Below are 23355 nucleotides of genomic sequence, written 5' to 3' on the forward strand. Positions count from 1 at the left end.
GTAAATACACACCCTCCCCCATCCCGGGTCAGTGTGTAAATACACACCCCCCCATCCCGGGTCAGTGTGTAAATACACACCCCCCCATCCTGGGTCAGTGTGTAAATACACCCCCCCCCCATCCCGGGTCAGTGTGTAAATACACCCCCCCCCCATCCCGGGTCAGTGTGTAAATACACCCCCCCCCCATCCCGGGTCAGTGTGTAAATACACACCCCCCCATCCTGGGTCAGTGTGTAAATACACCCCCCCCCCATCCCGGGTCAGTGTGTAAATACACCCCCCCCCCATCCCGGGTCAGTGTGTAAATACACCCCCCCCCCATCCCGGGTCAGTGTGTAAATACACACCCCCCCCATCCCGGGTCAGTGTGTAAATACACCCCCCCCCATCCCGGGTCAGTGTGTAAATACACACCCCCATCCCGGGTCAGTGTGTAAATACACACCCTCCCCCATCCCGGGTCAGTGTGTAAATACACCCCCCCCATCCCGGGTCAGTGTGTAAATACACACCCCCCCCATCCCGGGTCAGTGTGTAAATACACCCCCCCCCCATCCCGGGTCAGTGTGTAAATACACACCCTCCCCCATCCCGGGTCAGTGTGTAAATACACACCCTCCCCCATCCCGGGTCAGTGTGTAAATACACACCCCCATCCCGGGTCAGTGTGTAAATACACACCCCCCCATCCCGGGTCAGTGTGTAAATACACACCCTCCCCCATCCTGGGTCAGTGTGTAAATACACACCCTCCCCCATCCCGGGTCAGTGTGTAAATACACACCCTCCCCCATCCCGGGTCAGTGTGTAAATACACCCCCCCCATCCCGGGTCAGTGTGTAAATACACACCCCCATCCCGGGTCAGTGTGTAAATACACCCCCCCCATCCCGGGTCAGTGTGTAAATACACCCCCCCCCATCCCGGGTCAGTGTGTAAATACACCCCCCCCCATCCCGGGTCAGTGTGTAAATACACACCCTCCCCCATCCCGGGTCAGTGTGTAAATACACACCCCCCCCATCCCGGGTCAGTCTGTAAATACACCCCCCCCATCCCGGGTCAGTGTGTAAATACACACCCCCCCATCCCGGGTCAGTGTGTAAATACACACCCCCCCCATCCCGGGTCAGTGTGTAAATACACACCCCCCCATCCCGGGTCAGTGTGTAAATACACACCCCCCCATCCCGGGTCAGTGTGTAAATACACACCCCTCTTCCCATCCTCCCCCATCCCAGGACTGCCTTTGTTGAACCACCATTCAGAATGTCTGCAGTGTGATTCAGATCAGAAAAACAGGGCCTGATTAATCCGCTGTGTACTTTGGGAGACTGGGACAGCTCCGAGATATACAGACCGGGGTATAGCGACACGTATGAAACACTCACTGGGTCATCGCTCAGCAGAGTGAGGTACTGGTCCAGCACTTGTTTGGAAAGGTTATATCCTGCAGGAATAGCTCGGAAAATCTAAGCAATAAAAAAGAGTAACAAGAATGAATTATTCAGTATGTAAACACACAAACAGAACTTACACCCGCTGTCTAAGTTACCAGGGGAGTGTTTGATGGGGGTACAGTGTAGAGGGAGCTTTACTCTGTATCTAACCCTGTGCTGTACCTGTCCTGGGAGTGTTTGATGGGGACAGTGTAGAGGGAGCTTTACTCTGTATCTAACCCCGAGCTGTACCTGTCCTGGGAATGTTTGATGGGGGGACAGTGTAGAGGGAGCTTTACTCTGTATCTAACCCCATGCTGTACCTGTCCTGGGAGTGTTTGATGGGGGACAGTGTAGAGGGAGCTTTACTCTGTATCTAACCCTGGGCTGTACCTGTCCTGGGTGGGAGTGTTTGATGGGGGGACAGTGTAGAGGGAGCTTTACTCTGTATCTAACCTTGTGCTGTACCTGTCCTGGGAGTGTTTGATGGGGGGACAGTGTAGAGGGAGCTTTACTCTGTATCTAACCCCGTGCTCTACCTGTCCTGGGAGTGTTTGATGGGGGGGACAGTGTAGAGGGAGCTTTACTCTGTATCTAACCTTGTGCTGTACCTGTCCTGGGTGGGAGTGTTTGATGGGGGACAGTGTAGAGGGAGCTTTACTCTGTATCTAACCTTGTGCTGTACCTGTCCTGGGAGTGTTTGATGGGGGGGACAGTGTAGAGGGAGCTTTACTCTGTATCTAACCCCGAGCTGTACCTGTCCTGGGAGTGTTTGATGGGGGGACAGTGTAGAGGGAGCTTTACTCTGTATCTAACCCCATGCTGTACCTGTCCTGGGAATGTTTGATGGGGGGGACAGTGTAGAGGGAGCTTTACTCTGTATCTAACCCCATGCTGTACCTGTCCTGGGAGTGTTTGATGGGGGACAGTGTAGAGGGAGCTTTACTCTGTATCTAACCTTGTGCTGTACCTGTCCTGGGAGTGTTTGATGGGGACAGTGTAGAGGGAGCTTTACTCTGTATCTAACCTTGTGCTGTACCTGTCCTGGGAGTGTTTGATGGGGGGGACAGTGTAGAGGGAGCTTTACTCTGTATCTAACCTTGTGCTGTACCTGTCCTGGGAGTGTTTGATGGGGGGGACAGTGTAGAGGGAGCTTTACTCTGTATCTAACCTTGTGCTGTACCTGTCCTGGGTGGGAGTGTTTGATGGGGGACAGTGTAGAGGGAGCTTTACTCTGTATCTAACCCTGTGCTGTACCTGTCCTGGGAATGTTTGATGGGGGAAAGTGTAGAGCAAGGGAGTATTTTCAAATCTGACACAGTTTAATTTTGCAGGATACTTGTTTGTGCAGGGGATTTTCACAATAACTTCATTGCAGTGTAAACGTAACCCTACTTGTGACACTAATAAATAAACTTTATTTTACAACACCGCTCCATAGATCCCACTGCCATTTAAGAATCATAGAATCCTGACAGTGGAGAAAGAGGCCATCAAGGGTCAGTGTGTAAAAACACCTCGACCCACCCACCCCCTCCAAAATCGAGGCCCATTCAGTCACCCAAACCCATTGCCCCGAGCCCACCCCTCTGCACTAACCCCATCACCCCTGTGGCATTTAGTTTGGCCAATGCAACTAATCCACGTCTTTCAGACTGTGGGAGGAAACCAGAGCACGTGGAGGAAACCCACGCAGACATGGGGAGAATGTGCAGACTCCACTCAGACAGTGACCCAAGCCAGGAATCGAACCCGGGTCCCTGGAGCTGTGAGGCAGCAATGCTAACCCACTGTGTCACCGTGCTGCTGGGAATCGAACCCGGGTCCCTGGCGCTGTGAGACAGCAGTGCTAACCCACTGTGTCACCGTGCTGCTGGGAATCGAACCCGGGTCCCTGGCGCTGTGAGACAGCAGTGCTAACCCACTGCGTCACCGTGCTGCTGGGAATCGAACCCGGGTCCCTGGTGCTGTGAGGCAGCAGTGCTAACCCACTGTGTCACCGTGCTGCCGGGAATCGAACCCGGGTCCCTGGTGCTGTGAGACAGCAGTGCTAATCCACTGTGTCACCGTGCTGCCGGGAATCGAACCCGGGTCCCTGGTGCTGTGAGACAGCAGTGCTAATCCACTGTGTCACCGCTTGGTGTGGATCGGTGTGAGACAGTGCAGTATCAGAAAGCTGACAGACTGCGTCCCATGGTTCAGCTTTCTTACCTCATTGGATGAAAGCGGTTGTGTGTGGGAGGAGCTGGAGGACGTGGTCACCTCGCTCATTCTCAGCATCGTGCGCACAATCTCACTGCAGGTCTGAGAGAGAGGCACAGATAAAACAATCACTGTCTGTTCTTCACCCCCCAACTCTCAATCACAAAGCCCTCTCCAACAATCTCCTTCACCGTGATGCTCCTGCAGTCAAATATCCAAACAGCACTCAGTTCATCCAGCATCATTCACACTCTCAGTGAAATCCCTCCTTCAGAGTGTGGCGATAGTGTGTCTTTAAGACATGTAATTTCAACATGTTCTCTGCAGTTACAAGCAGTCCCGAGCTGTCTGCTTACAACTTAATAAATAACGGGATAGCACGAGAATTGTCCCCACCAGGATTTGAACCTGGGTCCCCTGCTTTTATATAGCCTGCTGCACCACAGAGTAAAAAAAAATCAAATGGTACCGTGGAACAGGGGGTTATAGCATCGCTGTCTCACAGCGCCAGGGACCCGGGTTCGATTCCCAGCAGCACGGTGACACAGTGGGTTAGCACTGCTGCCTCACAGCGCCAGGGACCCGGGTTCGATTCCCAGCAGCACGGTGACACAGTGGGTTAGCACTGCTGCCTCACAGCGCCAGGGACCCGGGTTCAATTCCCAGCAGCACGGTGACACAGTGGGTTAGCACTGCTGCCTCTCAGCGCCAGGGACCTGGGTTCGATTCCCAGCAGCACGGTGACACAGTGGGTTAGCACTGCTGTCTCACAGCGCCAGGGACCTGGGTTCAATTCCCAGCAGCACGGTGACACAGTGGGTTAGCACTGCTGCCTCACAGCGCCAGGGACCCGGGTTCGATTCCCAGCAGCACGGTGACACAGTGGGTTAACACTGCTGCCTCACAGCTCCAGGGACCCGGGTTCGATTCCCAGCAGCACGGTGACACAGTGGGTTAGCGCTGCTGTCTCACAGCGCCAGGGACCCGGGTTCGATTCCCAGCAGCACGGTGACACAGTGGGTTAACACTGCTGCCTCACAGCTCCAGGGACCCGGGTTCGATTCCCAGCAGCACGGTGACACAGTGGGTTAACACTGCTGCCTCACAGCTCCAGGGACCCGGGTTCGATTCCCAGCAGCACGGTGACACAGTGGGTTAGCACTGCTGCCTCACAGCGCCAGGGACCCGGGTTCGATTCCCAGCAGCATGGTGACAGTGGGTTAGCACTGCTGTCTCACAGCACCAGGGACACGGGTTCGATTCCCAGCAGCACGGTGACACAGTGGGTTAGCACTGCTGTCTCACAGCGCCAGGGACCCGGGTTCGATTCCCAGCAGCACGGTAACACAGTGGGTTAGCACTGCTGTCTCACAGCGCCAGGGACCTGGGTTCGATTCCCAGCAGCACGGTGGCACAGTGGATTAGCACTGCTGTCTCACAGCACCAGGGACCCGGGTTCGATTCCCAGCAGCACGGTGACACAGTGGGTTAGCACTGCTGTCTCACAGCGCCAGGGACCCGGGTTCGATTCCCAGCAGCACGGTGACACAGTGGGTTAGCACTGCTGTCTCACAGCGCTAGGGACCCGGGTTCGATTCCCAGCAGCACGGTGACACAGTGGGTTAGCACTGCTGTCTCACAGCGCCAGGGACCCGGGTTCGATTCCCAGCAGCACGGTGACACAGTGGGTTAGCACTGCTGCCTCACAGCGCCAGGGACCCGGGTTCGATTCCCAGCAGCACGGTGACACAGTGGGTTAGCACTGCCGCCTCACAGTGCCAGGATCCGGGTTCGATTCCCAGTTTGGGTCACTGTCTGTGTGGAGTTTGCACCTTCTCCCCATGTCTGCGTGGGTTTCCTCCGGGTGCTCCGGTTTCCTCCAAAAATGTGCAGGTTAGGTGGATTGGCCATGCTAAATTTGCCCCTTAGTGTCAGGGGGACTAGTTAGAGTAAATGCATAAGGTTATGGGGATAGAGCCTGTGTGGGATTGTTGTTGGTGCAGACTTGATGGGTCAAATGGCCTCTTGGTCCCCTTGACACCAATCTGCACGTCTTTCAGACTGTGGGAGGAAACCGGAGCACCTGGAGGAAACTCCACAGACACAGGGAGAACACGCAGACTCCACACAGACAGACAGTGACCTGAGGCTGGGTTTGAACCCGGGTCCCTGGCGCTGTGCGACAGCAGCGCTAACCCACTGTGTCACCGTGCTGCTGGGGTATCGAACCCGGGTCCCTGGCGCTGTGAGACAGCAGCGCTAACCCACTGTGTCACCGTGCTGCTGGGAATCGAACCCGGGTCCCTGGCGCTGTGAGGCAGCAGTGCTAACCCACTGTGTCACCGTGCTGCTGGGAATCGAACCCGGGTCCCTGGCGCTGTGAGACAGCAGTGCTAACCCACTGTGTCACCGTGCTGCTGGGAATCGAACCCGGGTCCCTGGCGCTGTGAGGCAGCAGTGCTAACCCACTGTGTCACTGTGCTGCTGGGAATCGAACCCGGGTCCCTGGCGCTGTGACGGTGTACAGCTAACCCACTGTGTCACCGTACCATTTGATTTTGGTCTTGTGGTGCAGTTGGCTATCACACTTGTTTACAAAGCAGGGGACCCAGGTTCGAATCCTGGTGGGGCCATTTCTCATGTTATCCTGATAATTATTGACTTCTAAGCAGACAGGATTCAGTGTAACATCTGCCCTCGTGGTACTTGTGTAATCCCTCAGTCATTCCCCAGTCTCCATGTTGTTAAACCCCTTTATCGATTCCTCCTTTCACTAGCTTTTTCTGTGCCTGTGGGGGATTAGCAGGGTTAATATGTGGGGCTATGGGAATAGGGCCTAGGGGTGGGATTGTGGTCAGTGCAGACTCAATGGGCTGAATGGCCTCTTTCTGCACTGTCAGGATTGTATGAAGTCCTTTTATTGCTGTTGAAATGGGGTTTATTTTTATTCTGGGCCTCTTCTGACCCTGGATTGTTGGAGACAGAATGATGGATAGGACGGGTGCCTTTGGACAGTTTTACTTTCGCTTTACATTAAGTTTTGGGCTGCTGTGTTTTAGTTTGTGTGTGTTTCACTTCAGGCTGAATGCAGTCTCTCTCCCCCACCCCCCGGTATTGTAAATTCAGCTGGCTAGCTGGAAGCTGGTCTTTGTGCCCTGCTGGGGTGAAAATGCCACTGTTGGTGATTTGCTACCTTGAGTCTCTCCCCATCTCTTGGAGTGGTTAGCTGGGAAAAACCAGAGGCCAGCAGTGACACTGTCTCTACCTCAAGGTCTGCTGGAAGATACAAGGCCGGGAATGTCATGGTTTCCAACCAAAGGACTAAGTTCCAGCATCACGTGAGCATTCGTATTTTCTGTGAGAAATCTTCAGCAGGTAGATGATTATTGGGAACAAAGAACAAAGAAAATTCCAGCACAGGAACAGGCCCTTCGGCCCTCCAAGCCTGCACCGACTGTGCTGCCCCGATTGAACTAAAATCCCGTACCCTTCTGGGGACCATATCCCTCTATTCCCATCCTATTCATGGATTTGTCCAGACGCTCCTTAAAACTCACTATTGTATCTGCTTTCACAAACTTCCCCACTCCCCGGCATTGAGTTCCAGGTACTCACTACTCTGTAAAAAATCTGCCTCGTACATCTCCTTTAAACCTCACCCCTCACACCTTAAACCTGTGCGCCCTAGTAATTGACTCTTCCACCCTGGGAAAAAGCTTCTGACTATCCACTCTGTCCGTGCCCCTCATAATCTTGTAGATTTCTATCAGGTCTCCCCTCAACCTCCGTCGATCCAGTGAGAACAAACCAAGTTTCTCCAACCTCTCCTCATAGCTAAGCCTCAAGTTTGTTTGGTTTGAACATTTCAAATCGTGGTTAAGGTTCACAGTATATCATAGCTGTTTTTTTTCCCCTTGGGAAATCTCAGCAGGTCTGGCAGCATCTGTGGAGAGAGAATAGAGCCAATGTTTTGAGTCTGGATGACCCTTTGTCAAAGCTGAGAACAAAGCTCAGATGAAAAGCACCTACACTCGAAATGTTGGCTCGATTCGCTCCCCACAGAGGCTGTCAGACCTGCTGAGATTTTCCAGCACTTTCTGTTTTTGTTCCACATTATTTGGTTTTTTATCTTGTTTATAATTGGTAAAAGTTATCACTAGATGTTAACTGTATTCTGAATTAAACTCTGTTTGATAAAAAGCTCTCTAGTAGGTCATTTGAACCATACCTGAAGTGAAACATCTCATACTCACTCTGGCCAAGTTCAAAATAGCAAAACTTATGATAAACGTAAGAACCAGGAGCGGGGGTGGGCCATCGGGCCCCTGCTCCACCATTCAATTAGATCATGGCTGATCTTTTTGTAGACTCAGCTCCCCTTACCCGCCCACTCACCAGGCGGCCTTCAGACAACACTCTGGAGTTTCTGACCTGGATTAGAAGTGGAATAGATACCTTCAGGAAGGGTGGGGAGGGTGAGGAGGACAGTGCTTGTTAACTATAACACTGCCTGTATCATCCCTGTATGTTTGAGGATGGGGTGAGAGGACAGTTCATCCCACCCAGCCACATTCTAGCCTGCATGCACACACACACACATCAGGTGACGTTACCCGATGGAGGAGAGAGACTGACCGACACGGAGGGGAAACTCTGAAACCGAAGCTGACTTGCTCTCAGGTACCTGATCCAGTTTACTTCCGACTGCCGCCACGATCAGCTGGTCCCTGAAGTGCTGGTGAAAGCGTTCAAAATTCACTTGCCAGTAAATCCCATCATCGGGGGGAAGCTGTGACGGACAGAATTACACAGCTGTTATAGCACAGGAGGCCATTCAGCCCATCGTGTCTGCAGTGGCTCTCCGAATGAGCAACTCCCTCAGCACCGTTCTCCACCAACCCCCCCCCCATCCCATAGTCCTTCTTTCCTTTTCAGATAACCATCTCCTTCCCTTGTGAATGTTTCGATTGAAGCTGTCTCTACCTCGCTCACAGTAAGAAGTCTCACAACACCAGCTTAAAGTCCAACAGGTTTACTTGATAACAAACGCCACTAGCTTTTGGGGCTTTGGCCCTTCGTCAGCTGAGTGGGGAACAAAGAACATAGCACAGGGAACAGGCCCTTCGGCCCGACAAGCCCACGTCGCCGTTTTAACATTCCAATCCTCCTTCTACCGATGACCTTTGTCTACGCCTCTTGGACTCCACAATAACGGTGTGCAAATTTAGAGAATTTTTATATTATGTGTGCCAGATTAAGGGAGGTCTAATTTAGGGACAATTTGTTAACAGCAATCAGCCTAAAAGCACGTTTTTGGGGTGTGGGAGGAAACCGGAGCACCGATCACAAACAGAACTCCCCAGAACTCTCCACTCACCTGACGAAGGGGAAAAGCCCCGAAAGCTAGTGGCGTTAGTTATCAAACAAACCTACTGGACTTTAACCTGGTGGTGTGAGAATTCTTACTGCGTTTACCCCAGTCCAACACCAGCATCTCCACCTGATGTCTCCCTCACTCAGGCAGCGTGCTGCAGATCCTAACCACTCACTGGGCAAAAACATTATTCCTCCTATCACTGTTGCTTCTTTTGCCAAAGACTTTAAATTTGTGCCCTCTCATTCAGGATTCATCCCTGGATACACTTTCTCCCTCTCTGCTCTGTCCAGACTCCTCGCGACTTTGAACACCTGCATCAAATCTCCTCTCAGCCTTCTTTTCTCCAAGGAAATCACTCCCAGCTCCTCCAATCTATCTCCATTTCTGAAGTTCCTCAACCCAGGAACGAGCCTCATGAACTGTTTCTGCACTCTCTCCAATACCTTCACATCTTTCCAAAAATACGGTGCCCAGAACTCCAGCTGAGGCTAAACAAGTGACTGAGACAAGTTCAGCATAACCTCCTTTACTCTCTACCCCTATTAATAAAGCCCAGAAGTCATCGAACCCTACAGTGCAGAAAGAGGCCCTTCGGCCCATCGAATCTGCACCGAACACAATCCCACCCAGGCCCCACCCCCATATCCCTACATATTATACCCACTAATCCCTCTAACCTACACATCCCTGGACACTAAAGGGGCAATTTCTTAGCATGGCCAATCAACCTAACCAGCACATCTTTGGACTGTGGGAGGAAACCGGAGTACCCGGAGGAAACCCACACAGACACAAGGAGAATGTGCAAACTCCACACAGACAGTGATCCGAGCCGAGAATTGAACCCGGGCCCCGGGAGCTGTGAAGCAGCAGTGCTAACCACTGTGCTACCGTGCCACCCTCAATACTGAATGTTTTACTAACCTGTCCTGCCACCTTCAATAACTTATTCACAAATAGGTGACACAGTGGGTTAGCATTGCTGTCTCACAACGCCAGGGACCTGGGTTCAATTCCCAGCTCGGATCACTGTCTGTGTGGAGTTTGCACATTCTCCCCGTGTCTTCGTGGGTCTCCTCCAGGTGTTCCGGTTTCCTCCCACAGTCCAAAGATGTGCGGTTAGGGTGCATCGGCCAGGGTAAATTGCCCCGGGATTAGCGAGATGAATCTGTGGGGTTACAGGGATAGGGTCTGGGAGGGATTGTGGTTGGTGCAGACTCAATGGGCCGAATGGCCCCCTTCTGCACAGTAGGGATTCTATGATTCTGAAATGCATCACTTCACACTTTATCTGCCACCTATTGGCCCACTCCACCGGCTTGACTGTGTGCTTCTAGCGGTTTCACACTGCCCTCTTCACACTTTATAACAATTCCAAGTTTTGTATCTTGTATCTGTGCCCTTTGTGGATGTGCTGTGACCGAGCTCATTAATATCCATCAGGAAAAGCAAGAGTCCCAACACTGACCCTGGGGAACTCCACTACAAATCTCCTTCCAGCTGGAGAAACATCTGTTTCCCTCGTTCCCTGTTCCTCACATTGCCCCCATCCCAGTTATTTATTCATGGTCAATGCACCCTAACCTGCACATCTCTGGAGTGTGGGAGGAAACCGGAGCAAACCCACGCAGACACGGGGAGAATGTGCAGACTCTGCACAGGCAGTGACCCATGGCCAGGGATCGAACCCAGGTCCCTGGCGCTGAGGCAGCAGTGTGAACCTGTAGTTTTAATCCCCCGCTTCAGAAAGAACACAATTGCAGGGGAAGATCAGAGCAAGTTCACTGGACTGAACCTGGAGTGAGGGTGACTTATCTCATGAACAAAGGTTAGAATAATCCCATTGACCTGTAGAAAATCCTGGGGGAATGAAAGGGGAAGGTTAAGAGGATGTTTTCCCCTTTTGGGAGAGATGTATTATTTTATTCCTTTATCCCCTGACCTCTCAGTTACAAACAGCACACCAACACGTGAACTAGGAGCAGCTGCAGGCCATTCAGCCCCTCAAGCCTGCTCCATTATTTGAGAAGGTCATGGCTGATCTACATAGGAACAGAGGAGCAGGCCATTCGGCCCATCGAGCCTATCCGCCCTTTCGTGAGACCATGGTTAATCTGGTTTAGTTTCAACTCCACTTTCCAGCTGCCCCGAATTCCCTCGACTCATTGTCAGCCTAATTCAGCCTTGGAAATGTTGAACAGATGAGCTTTCCCCTCTCTGGGGGAGTGGGGAGGGGGAGGAGGACTCTATAGGCTGACACCCCGCGAGAGAAAAGAATTCTTCTCATCCCCACCTTAAATGGAAGGTCCCTTACTTTTAAACTGTGTTGCCCTCGTTCTGGTCTCTCCCATAAGGGGAAAACATCCTCTTAACCTTCCCCTTTCATTCCCCCAGGATTTTCTACAGGTCAATGGGATTATTCTAACCTTTGTTCATGAGATAAGTCACCCTCACTCCAGGTTCAGTCCAGTGAACTTGCTCTGATCTTCCCATGCAATTGTGTTCTTTCTGAAGCGGGGGATTAAAACTACAGGTTCACACTGCTGCCTCAGCGCCAGGGACCTGGGTTCGATCCCTGGCCATGGGTCACTGCCTGTGCAGAGTCTGCACATTCTCCCCGTGTCTGCGTGGGTTTCCTCCCACACTCCGAAGATGTGCAGGTTCGGTTGATTGGCCGTGCTAGTGACCGTAGTGTCAGAGGATTAGCAGAGTAAGTATGTGAGGTTATGGGAATGGGGTCTGGATGGGATTGTGGCCAGTACAGGTTCAATGGGCTGAAAAGCCTCCTTCTGCACTGTATGGATTCTACTGCAGACAGTACTCCTGATGTGTTCCCAACATCCGATACAACTGCAGCAAGACTTCCTTCTTCACTGAGTTTGCTAACAAGTCTGCATCATTGCGGCACTGCATCAAAAGCCTTCTGGAAATTCCATGTACACTAGATCAGCGGTTTCCAAACTCTGATCCGGATGTGTCCCGCTGTGGGCCAAACGTGGCCTGTGAGCCATAGTCTGGACACCCCTGCACCAGATCAACAGCATTGCCCTCGTTCACCCTCGCTGTTATCTCTTCAAACACATTCCAGCAAGTCAGTTAAACACAACTTCCCCTGAAAAAAACCCATACAGATTTTCCTTAATTAATCTGTATTAAATTAAACAAACCGAGGGGCAAAGTGAAAGGGGCAAAGTGAAAGGGGCAGCTCCATCCCACACCACGTTACCCATGTCCAAACACACAAACCACTCACCTCCTGCTCCGCGTGTTCTTGCTTTGACCGTTTGGATTTAGGTTCACAGGCATCCTCCGACCCGTGCCTGCGCTTGCCTTGACCTGAGTGGGGGAAGTGAACATCGATTCACACTGTAGCACAGACAGAGTGGGAACAAACTACAGCCGGGGAGCTCAGGAGGCACACACTGATCCAGTTCTGACGACAGCTCTGGGGTAACAGTACTGAGCTCCAGCTGTTTACAGATAATAAATCGAATTGTCTGAACACAGCACCCTGGGGCAGTGAGAAAACAGGCCCTGGAAACTGAGCCTGTCGAGCGAAGAAAGGTTTGGGTTTGATGTGCTCACGTATGGAGGAAAACTTACTGGTTCCAGACAGAAAATGTCAGTCTAACCAAAGCAGACAATGAGTTCAGAACTCCTTACCAATAACACTGAGACTGGGTACAGTGTACATGTCCTTCTCATCACTGACCAGGGTGGGGGCAGGGGAAGGCTGGGGTCCTTCAGCACTCACAGAATCGGAGACGATGCTACATTTCTGCAGGAAGTGAGTCTGCACCAGACGGACAAAAGTATTGGAGGTCTCGCTGTATTCCCGAGTCTTACTGTCTGTGGAGAGGAGAGCACACAGTCCTGAGCAATCAGCAGGCACGGTAACAAGTCTCACAACACCAAAAACAGCAGGAAATCCACACACCGCGTGGTGTCCCCCCCCCCCCGACACACCGCACTGTGTCCCCCCCCCCGACACACCGCGCTGTGTCCCCCCCACCCCGACACACCGCGCGGTGTCCCCCCCCCCCCCCCCCCGATACACCGCGCTGTGTCCCCCCCCCCGACACACCGCGTGGTGTCCCCCCCCCCCCGACACACCGCACTGTGTCCCCCCCCCGACACACCGCGCTGTGTCCCCCCCCCCGACACACCGCGCGGTGTCCCCCCCCCCCCCCCCGACACACCGCACTGTGTCCCCCCCCCCGACACACCGCGCTGTGTCCCCCCCCACCCCGACACACCGCGCGGTGTTCCCCCCCCCCCCCCCGATACACCGCGCTGTGTCCCCCCCCCGACACACCGCGTGGTGTCCCCCCCCCCCGACACACCGCACTGTGTCCCCCCCCCGACACACCGCGCTGTGTCCCCCCCCCCGACACACCGCGCGGTGTCCCCCCCCCCCCCCCGACACGCCGCGCTGTGTCCCCCCCCCCGACACGCCGCGCTGTGTCCCCCCCACCCCGACACGCGGCGCTGTGTCCCCCCCACCCCGACACGCCGCGCTGTGTCCCCCCCCCCACCCCGACACGCCGCGCTGTGTCCCCCCCCCCACCCCGACACGCCGCGCTGTGCCCCCCCCACCCCGACACACCGCGCTGTGACCCCCCCCCGACACACCGCGCTGTGCCCCCCCCTCACTGACCCCCCCCCCGACACACCGCGCTGTGCCCCCCCCGACACACCGCGCTGTGCCCCCCCCCGACACACCGCGCTGTGACCCCCCCGACACACCGCGCTGTGCCCCCCCGACACACCGCGCTGTGACCCCCCCCCGACACACCGCGCTGTGCCCCCCCCGACACACCGCGCTGTGCCCCCCCGACACACCGCGCTGTGCCCCCCCCTCACTGACCCCCCCCCCGACACACCGCGCTGTGCCCCCCCCGACACACCGCGCTGTGCCCCCCCCGACACACCGCGCTGTGCCCCCCCGACACACCGCGCTGTGCCCCCCCCGACACACCGCGCTGTGCCCCCCCCGACACACCGCGCTGTGCCCCCCCCACCCCGACACACCGCGCTGTGCCCCCCGACACACCGCGCTGTGCCCCCCCCACCCCGACACACCGCGCTGTGCCCCCCCCACCCCGACACACCGCGCTGTGCCCCCCCCACCCCGACACACCGCGCTGTGCCCCCCCTCACTGACCCCCCCCCGACACACCGCGCTGTGCCCCCCCCGACACACCGCGCTGTGCCCCCCCCGACACACCGCGCTGTGCCCCCCCCACCCCGACACACCGCGCTGTGCCCCCCCGACACACCGCGCTGTGCCCCCCCCCGACACACCGCGCTGTGCCCCCCACCCCGACACACCGCGCTGTGCCCCCCACCCCGACACACCGCGCTGTGTCCCCCCCCCCCCGACACACCGCGCTGTGCCCCCCCCCACCCCGACACACCGCGCTGTGCCCCCCCCACCCCGACACACCGCGCTGTGCCCCCCCCTCACTGACCCCCCCCCGACACACCGCGCTGTGACCCCCCCGACACACCGCGCTGTGACCCCCCCGACACACCGCGCTGTGACCCCCCCGACACACCGCGCTGTGACCCCCCCGACACACCGCGCTGTGACCCCCCCGACACACCGCGCTGTGACCCCCCCGACACACCGCGCTGTGCCCCCCCGACACACCGCGCTGTGCCCCCCCCGACACACCGCGCTGTGCCCCCCCCGACACACCGCGCTGTGCCCCCCCCGACACACCGCGCTGTGCCCCCCCCGACACACCGCGCTGTGACCCCCCGACACACCGCGCTGTGACCCCCCGACACACCGCGCTGTGCCCCCCCGACACACCGCGCTGTGCCCCCCCGACACACCGCGCTGTGCCCCCCCCGACACACCGCGCTGTGCCCCCCCCGACACACCGCGCTGTGCCCCCCCCGACACACCGCGCTGTGACCCCCCGACACACCGCGCTGTGACCCCCCGACACACCGCGCTGTGCCCCCCCGACACACCGCGCTGTGCCCCCCCCGACACACCGCGCTGTGCCCCCCCCCGACACACCGCGCTGTGCCCCCCCCGACACACCGCGCTGTGCCCCCCCCGACACACCGCGCTGTGACCCCCCGACACACCGCGCTGTGACCCCCCGACACACCGCGCTGTGACCCCCCGACACACCGCGCTGTGCCCCCCCGACACACCGCGCTGTGCCCCCCCGGACACACCGCGCTGTGCCCCCCCCTCACTGACCCCCCCCGACACACCGCGCTGTGCCCCCCCCACTGACCCTCCCCCGACACACCGCACTGTGACCCCCCTCACTGACCCCCCCGACACACCGCACTGTGACCCCCCTCACTGACCCCCCCCGACACACCGCGCTGTGCCCCCCCTCACTGACCCTCCCGACACACCGCGCTGTGCCCCCCCTCACTGACCCCCCCGACACACCGCGCTGTGCCACCCCCTCACTGACCCTCCCCGACACACCGCGCTGTGCCCCCCCCTCACTGACCCTCCCCGACACACCGCGCTGTGCCCCCCCCTCACTGACCCCCCCGACACACCGCGCTGTGCCCCCCCCACTGACCCCCCCGACACACCGCACTGTGACCCCCCCGACACACCGCACTGTGACCCCCCCGACACACCGCACTGTGACCCCCCCCGACACACCGCACTGTGACCCCCCCCACTGACCCTCCCCCGACACACCGCGCTGTGCCCCCCCCCACTGACCCTCCCCCGACACACCGCACTGTGACCCCCCCGACACACCGCGCTGTGCCCCCCCCACTGACCCTCCCCCGACACACCGCACTGTGACCCCCCTCACTGACCCCCCCGACACAACGTGCTGTGCCCCCCCCTCACTGACCCCCCCGACACAACGTGCTGTGCCCCCCCCTCACTGACCCCCCCGACACACCGCGCTGTGCCCCTCCCTCACTGACACCCCCGACACATCGCGCTGTGACCCCCCCTCACTGACACCCCCCGACACATCGCGCTGTGACCCCCCCTCACTGACCCCCCCGACACAACGTGCTGTGCCCCCCCCTCACTGACCCCCCCGACACAACGTGCTGTGCCCCCCTCACTGACCCCCCCGACACACCGCGCTGTGCCCCTCCCTCACTGACACCCCCGACACATCGCGCTGTGACCCCCCCTCACTGACCCTCCCCGACACACCGCGCTGTGCCCCCCCCTCACTGACCCTCCCCGACACACCGCGCTGTGCCCCCCCCTCACTGACCCCCCCGACACACCGCGCTGTGCCCCCCCCACTGACCCCCCCGACACACCGCACTGTGACCCCCCCGACACACCGCACTGTGACCCCCCCGACACACCGCACTGTGACCCCCCCGACACACCGCACTGTGACCCCCCCCACTGACCCTCCCCCGACACACCGCGCTGTGCCCCCCCCACTGACCCTCCCCCGACACACCGCACTGTGACCCCCCCGACACACCGCGCTGTGCCCCCCCCACTGACCCTCCCCCGACACACCGCACTGTGACCCCCCTCACTGACCCCCCCGACACAACGTGCTGTGCCCCCCCCTCACTGACCCCCCCGACACAACGTGCTGTGCCCCCCCCTCACTGACCCCCCCCGACACACCGCGCTGTGCCCCTCCCTCACTGACACCCCCGACACATCGCACTGTGACCCCCCCTCACTGACACCCCCCGACACATCGCGCTGTGACCCCCCCTCACTGACACCCCCCGACACATCGCGCTGTGACCCCCCCTCACTGACACCCCCCGACACATCGCGCTGTGACCCCCCCCGACACACCGCACTGTGCCCCCCGCTGATTTCTGTATACATACTGTGCTGCACCCTCACTGACCCCTCTATACACACACCGTGCTACATGTCACTGATCCCTCCATACAGACCGTATTGTACCTCTGACCTTTCTGTATAAACTGTGCTACACCTCACTGACCCCTCTATACCTCACTGACCCCTCAATACAGACCACTCTCTAACACCCCGCCACAGCACTCTGTGTGACTCTCAAGCACACTCCTTGACTCTTCATTCAGACCCTCTTTCCCTTCACCCTCCGCATCCCCCTCTCCCCCTGCACCCCCCTCTCCCCTCGCACCCCCCTCCCCTTCATAACTCGCCTCCTTTTCTACCTCCTTCCATTTTCTCACACTCACCTTCCATTGTCTCCATCAGCCTGTCAGCCACTTTCTTCACAACGGCACTCATTGTCATCTTGCCATTCTGCAGGAGTTCCTCCACAATGAGTTCCCCTGTGTCTCCATACAGCGTCTTGGCTGAGTAAATGTATTTTGGGTAGCGCAGGATGCGAATAATGTGTGCGCAATGCACCTCATACTCCACAAATCCCCGCTTGTGTACATGGTAGGAAGCAAAGTTGTGATGGATCAGGACGCAAAGAGCCTTCTTAACCTGAAACGGAGCAAAGTATCAGTCAACACCCTCACACACAGCAACCCTGCCATGGGCAACTTAATCACCCTCCTCTCCTCTAGGCAAAACGTGCTTTAGGGTTAACTGGGACCCTGTAATAATCCAGTATAAAGCCAATTCTAAAAGAAGACTCCCAGCTTCCAGTCACCCTGTTGCCCCCACACGAACGGGGAGGTGATGGCCTAGTGGTATTATTGCTAGTCTTCTAATTCAGAAACTCAGCTGTCCTGGGGGACCCGGATTCGAATCCCACCATGGCAGCTGGTGAAATTTGAATTCGATAAAAAAAATCTGGAATTAAGAATCTACTGACAACCATGAAACAGTTGTCGATTGTCAGAAAAACCCATCTGGTTCTCACTAATGTCCTTTCGGGAAGGAAATCTGCCATCCTTACCCCAGTCTGGCCTACACGTGCCTTCAGAGTCACAGCAATGTGGTTGATTCTCAACTGCCTCTCTGAGTGAGGGTGATTAGGGATGGGTAATAAATGCTGACCCAGCCAGTGATATCCATGTCCCAGGGATAGATAAAAATATATCCTGAAATCTCTGTGGCTGTAGCAACAAACACACCTGAGTTACCCTCAAACACTGAGGAATCAGATCATCTATCTGATCATGGAGCCGGGTGTAGGTGCATTCTACGACAGGAGATTCACTAATACACATGCCTACCTGATCAATTGGTGTCTCTGTGTCGCTGGCGACCTGCCGCAGGGGCTGGCAGCCTGTCCGGATCAGGTGGGTCCCGACTTTGGCCACAATCTGGCCATAGTGAGCCTGGAGCAGGCGGGAGCAGATCTGTGACTCCAGGTGCGTCATTCCAAACCTGGCTTTGATCACATTGGGCAAAGTCCTACAGGTTCAATAGAAACAACATTAATTCATTCTAAACACGGGACTAAGAGTCAGTTACAACACTGCCCTTCAACTGGAAAAAGCAGCAGTACTAATGTGAAGGGTGCCAGTGAAATTCAGGAATATTTCCGTGACAGTTTTAGTCTCTATAAAAGCATTATTACTGCAGAGGCTGGAACCTGAAATTTAAACAGAAAATCTCATCAGATCCGACAGCATTGGACAGAACCGGATCAACAACTTCCTGATAGAAGTCTACAAGATTATGAGGGGTATGGACAGAGTGAATAGCCAGAAGCTTATTCCCAGGGTGGAAGAGTCAGTTACTAGGGGGCACAGGTTTAAGGTGTGAGGGTTTAAAGGAGATGTACGAGGCAAGTTTTTTTTAAACACAGAGTGTGGTGGGTGCCTGGAACTCGTTGCCGGGGAGGTAGTTCAAGTGGATACGATAGTGAGTTTTAAGGAGCACCTTCACAAACACAGGATGGGAATAGAGGGATATGGTCCCCGGAAGGGTAGGGGGTTTTAGTTAAGTCGGGCAGCATGGTCGGTGCAGGCTTGGAGGGGCCGAAGAGCCTGTTCCTGTGCTGGAATTTTCTTTGTTCATTGGTTCTTTTCTTTGTTCATCTGTATTGAGAGAATAGAGCCACTGTTTCCAAATGAACTATAGAATCATCACAGTACAGAGGGCACCTTCGGGTCTGCACCAACAACAACCCCACCCAGGCCCTATACCCGTAACTACACGTATCTATCCCGATAATCCCTCTAACACAGAGAGAATTTAGCGCAGCCAATGCACCCTAACCAGCACATCTTTTAGACTATGAGAGGGAGCCACGCAGACTTGGGGAGAACGTGCAGACTCTGCACAGACAGTGATTCAACACCAGGGATTGAACCCAGGTCCCTGGCGCTGTGAGACAGCAGTGCTAACACTGTGCCAGTCAGAGCAGCTGAGAATGTGGACCATTTTCTCTTTTTGGCCTGTGCTGTACCTGTCCTGGGAGTGTTTGATGGGGGGACAGTGTAGAGGGAGCTTTACTCTGTATCTAACCCCGTGCTGTACCTGTCCTGGGAGTGTTTGATGGGGACAGTGTAGAGGGTGATTTACTCTATTATTTCTCTCACTCACTAAGCGTCTCTCCGGCACCTCTCCTCCATCCAGCCCCAGACTTCCGGCGGTGTAACGGCCTTTGGTGCTCGGGTGGCGCCGCTTCCCTCCCTGGCAGTTCCCCCGGTGTCGATAGTAGTCATGATGTGGGTATGCCGGCGTTGGACTGGCGTAAACACAGTAAAAAGTCTGACAACACCAGGTTTTTAATCAGTAATCTCTAAACTGTCTGTGCTTTATATGCTCTGTCTGAGGCCAGAACTCTCCATTCACCTGACGAAGGGGGTAACCCCGAAAGCTAGTGAGTCTATTATCAAATAAATAGGTTGGACTAAAACCTGGTGTTGTCAGACTTTTTACTGAGTTCCCCCGGGTCCAGACGCTGGACGGAACTTCCGGCGCCTGCCCCGCTCAAACATGGCCGCCGGTGACCCTCCTCCCGTCCGAAGATTCGCTTCCGGAGTGAGAGCGGCGCGCGGGCTGCTGGGAGGGTGGGTGACGTCAGCGGGTAAGATGGCGGAGGCTGCGGCCGTCTCTCCGCTTCGCTTCTTCTGCCACTGCTGCAAGGGGGAGGTGTGCCCCAAGCTGCCGGTAAGCGGGGATCTGGGGGGCCGGGAGGCAGTCTGCTCAAACTCCGGCACAGCGACTATCCCCCGCCTCATCCCGCTGCTTTAGAAAGGTTTTAAAGCCGGCTTGGGAAGGGGCGGGGCCACCGTCAGTCTGGGGGGGGGGGGGAATGGACTGTAATTATAATCAGCTGATAACTGCCCTGCCCGTGGTGACTACCCCCATGGTGACCACCCCCATGGTGACCACCCCCATGGTAACCGCCCCCATGGTAACTACCCCCATGGTAACCACCCCCATGGTAACTGCCCTGCCCATGGTGACCACCCCCATGGTGACCACCCCCATGGTAACTGCCCTGCCCATGGTGACCACCCCCATGGTGACCACCCCTATGGCAACTGCCCTGCCCATGGTGACTACCCCCATGGTGACTACCCCCATGGTGACTGCCCCCATGGTAACTGCCCCCATGGTAACTGCCCTGCCCGTGGTGACCACCCCCATGGTGACCACCCCCATGGTAACTGCCCTGCCCGTGGTGACCACCCCCATGGTGACCACCCCCATGGTAACTGCCCTGCCCATGGTGATGACCCCAATGGTAATGCCCCCCATGGTAACTGCCCTGCCCATGGTGACCACCCCTATGATAACTACCCCTTCCCATGGTAATGGTCCCCATGATGACCAGCCCCTCATCTCATGGTAACGATCTCCTTGGTGACCACCCCTTCCCATGGTAATGGTCGCCATGGTGACCAGACCCCCCCCATCCCATGGTAATGATCCCCATGTTCATTGCCCCCCCATCCCATGGTGATGGTCCCTATAGTGACCAGCCTCTCATCCCATGATAATGGTCTCCCTGGTGACCAGCCCCCCCCCCCCCAATCCCATGGTAATGGTCCCCATGGTGACCAGACCCCCCATCCCATGGCAATGGTCTCCCTGGTAACCAGTACCCCCATCATGATGATCCCCATGTTCATTGCCCCCACCCCCCCCCCCCAATCTCATGGTGATGGTCCCCATGGTGACCAGCCCCCCCATCCCATGGTAACGAGCCCCATGTTCATTGCCCCCCCCCCCCATCCCATGGTGATGGTCCCCATGTTCATTGCCCCCGTCATCCCTGCCCACATCCCATCTCTTGGTGGTGGTCCCTATGGAAACCACCCAGTTCCTTCCCATAGTAATGGTTCCTTTGCGATGTGGTGTTTCCACTTGCCTCTTCAAGTCAATGGAACGCCTGCCTCCAGTGTTCAGTGATTCAACATTGAGCCCAGCGCCACAATCACTGTGAGAATGGAGAAGTGGAATGGTGACACTCAGTGTGTGGATATGTGAGTCGAATCTCTATTCGAGAGCCACTCACTCATACGCTGAATCATTGTGACAAATGTTACTGGTGACTATATTGTGGAAGCTGATTTAAACGAATAGTTTAGAAGTGATGCTGATGGATTTGTGGAACTGACGATGCAGTTTCTGAATGTAACAATATTGATGAGTTAGTTTCATATCATGCGTCAATAGGAAATCTTCTTTCCACCCTGGCTTCGAAATATTTGTCTACTGACAATGCTGTCGCTCAGTAACCTCTCTCCCCCCTGCACTCTGTTACTGACTGTATCTGTACTGATGTTAATCCAGTTCCCTCACACTGTCACTCAGTAACCCCTCTCCCCCACGCACACTGTGTTATTGACAATATCTCTACTGATTTTAATCCAGTTCCCTCATACTGTCATTCAGTAACACTAGCCCCCAGGGCCTTGTATTAATAACTGTATCCCTACTGAAGTTAATAGACCATAAGACATATGAGCAGAATTAGGCCACTTGGCCCATCAAGTCAGCTTCACCATTCAATCATGGCTGATATTTTTCTCATCCCCATTCTCCTGCCTTTTCCCCATAACCCCTAATGCCGTTATTAATCAAGAACCTATCTATCTCTGTCTTAAAGACACTCAATGATCTGGCCTCCACAGCCTTCTGCGGCAATCAGATTCACTACCCTCTCGTTGAAGAAATTCCTCCTCATCTCTGTTTCAAAGGATCATCCCTTCAGCCTGAGGTTGTGCCCTCTGCTTCTAGTTTTTCCTACTAGTGGAAACATCCACCCCATGTCCACTCTATCCAGGCCTCGCAGTATCCTGTAAGTTTCAATAAGATCCCTCCTCATTTTTCTAAACTCCAACGAGTACAGACCCAGAGTCCTCAGCCGTTCCTCGTTCGACAGCTCTGTCACATGTCACTCAGTAACCCCTCTCCCCCCAGCACCCTGTGTAACTGTCTGTATCTGTACTGATGTTAATCCAGCTCCCTCACACTGTCACTCAGTAATCCCTCTCCCCCAGCACCCTGTGTTACTGACTGTATCTATACTGATGTTAATCCAGTTCCCTCACACTGTCACTCAGTAATCCCTCTCCCCGCCAGCACCCTGTGTTACTGTCTGTATCTGTACTGATGTTAATCCAGTTCCCTCACACTGTCACTCAGTAACCCCTCTCCCCCCCAGCACCCTGTGTTACTGACTGTATCTGTACTGATGTTAATCCAGTTCCCTCACACTGTCACTCAGTAACCCCTCTCCTCCAGCACCCTGTGTTACTGTCTGTATCTATACTGATGTTAATCCAGTTCCCTCACACTGTCACTCAGTAACCCCTCTCCTCCAGCACCCTGTGTTACTGTCTGTATCTATACTGATGTTAATCCAGTTCCCTCACACTGTCACTCAGTAATCCCTCTCCCCGCCAGCACCCTGTGTTACTGTCTGTATCTGTACTGATGTTAATCCAGTTCCCTCACACTGTCACTCAGTAACCCCTCTCCTCCAGCACCCTGTGTTACTGTCTGTATCTATACTGATGTTAATCCAGTTCCCTCACACTGTCACTCAGTAACCCCTCTCCCCCCCCCCACCCCCCCAGCACCCTGTGTTACTGACTGTAGCTGTACTGATGTTAATCCAGCTCCCTCACACTGTCACTCAGTAATCCCTCTACCCCCCAGCACCCTGTGTTACTGATTGTATCTGTACTCATGTTAACCCAGCTCCCTCACACTGTCACTCAGTCACTGCTGCCACTGCCCCTGGAGCCCTATTGCTATCTATGCTACTGTTAATTGTTGACCCAGTAAAAGTCCAGGGTGACTTTCCCCATGGGTGTGTCATGTAAAATCTATTTCTGGCTAATGTGTTTTACTCTCGGTAAGTGAGAGTGGAGCTGTACCCAGAATCGGGCAGTGCAGTAGCTGACCACACAATACGTATGTTATCTTCTGCAGTCCTGTTTAATTTGAGCCCAGACTGATGGTGTTAAACATCGACGCCACAACGGCAC

At 55.8% G+C, this 23355-nt stretch overlaps 2 protein-coding genes across 4 annotated transcripts in view; one reads left to right on the plus strand and one right to left on the minus strand.

Annotated features, from left to right (window-relative positions):
• The window catches only part of polr3c (polymerase (RNA) III (DNA directed) polypeptide C), a 33684-nt gene extending 14174 nt beyond the window's left edge, over positions 1-19510 (minus strand). The window contains exons 1-8 of one of the 2 annotated variants that reach the window (XM_080182735.1): positions 19451-19510; positions 18133-18313; positions 17179-17434; positions 12685-12870; positions 12275-12357; positions 8329-8433; positions 3654-3746; positions 1395-1475 (exon numbers count right to left, since the gene is read on the minus strand). In XM_080182735.1, coding sequence (XP_080038861.1) covers positions 1395-1475; positions 3654-3746; positions 8329-8433; positions 12275-12357; positions 12685-12870; positions 17179-17434; positions 18133-18279 — 951 coding nt within the window. In that variant the 5' untranslated portion in view covers positions 18280-18313; positions 19451-19510. Of the gene's footprint in view, positions 1-1394; positions 1476-3653; positions 3747-8328; positions 8434-12274; positions 12358-12684; positions 12871-17178; positions 17435-18132; positions 18314-19446 lie in introns of both variants that reach the window. The other variant, XM_080182736.1, reaches the window with a different exon arrangement.
• Positions 19511-19926: 416 nt separating this feature from the next.
• The window catches only part of rnf115a (ring finger protein 115a), a 38982-nt gene continuing 35553 nt past the window's right edge, over positions 19927-23355 (plus strand). For both annotated transcript variants that reach the window (XM_080182720.1, XM_080182719.1), the window contains exon 1: positions 19927-20020. In XM_080182720.1, coding sequence (XP_080038846.1) covers positions 19943-20020 — 78 coding nt within the window. In that variant the 5' untranslated portion in view covers positions 19927-19942. The remainder of the gene's footprint in view (positions 20021-23355) is intronic.

Source organism: Carcharhinus amblyrhynchos, unplaced genomic scaffold, assembly GCF_965287045.1.
Source record: "Carcharhinus amblyrhynchos unplaced genomic scaffold, sCarAmb.v2.hapA scaffold_85, whole genome shotgun sequence".
Taxonomy (NCBI): Eukaryota; Metazoa; Chordata; class Chondrichthyes; order Carcharhiniformes; family Carcharhinidae; genus Carcharhinus; species Carcharhinus amblyrhynchos.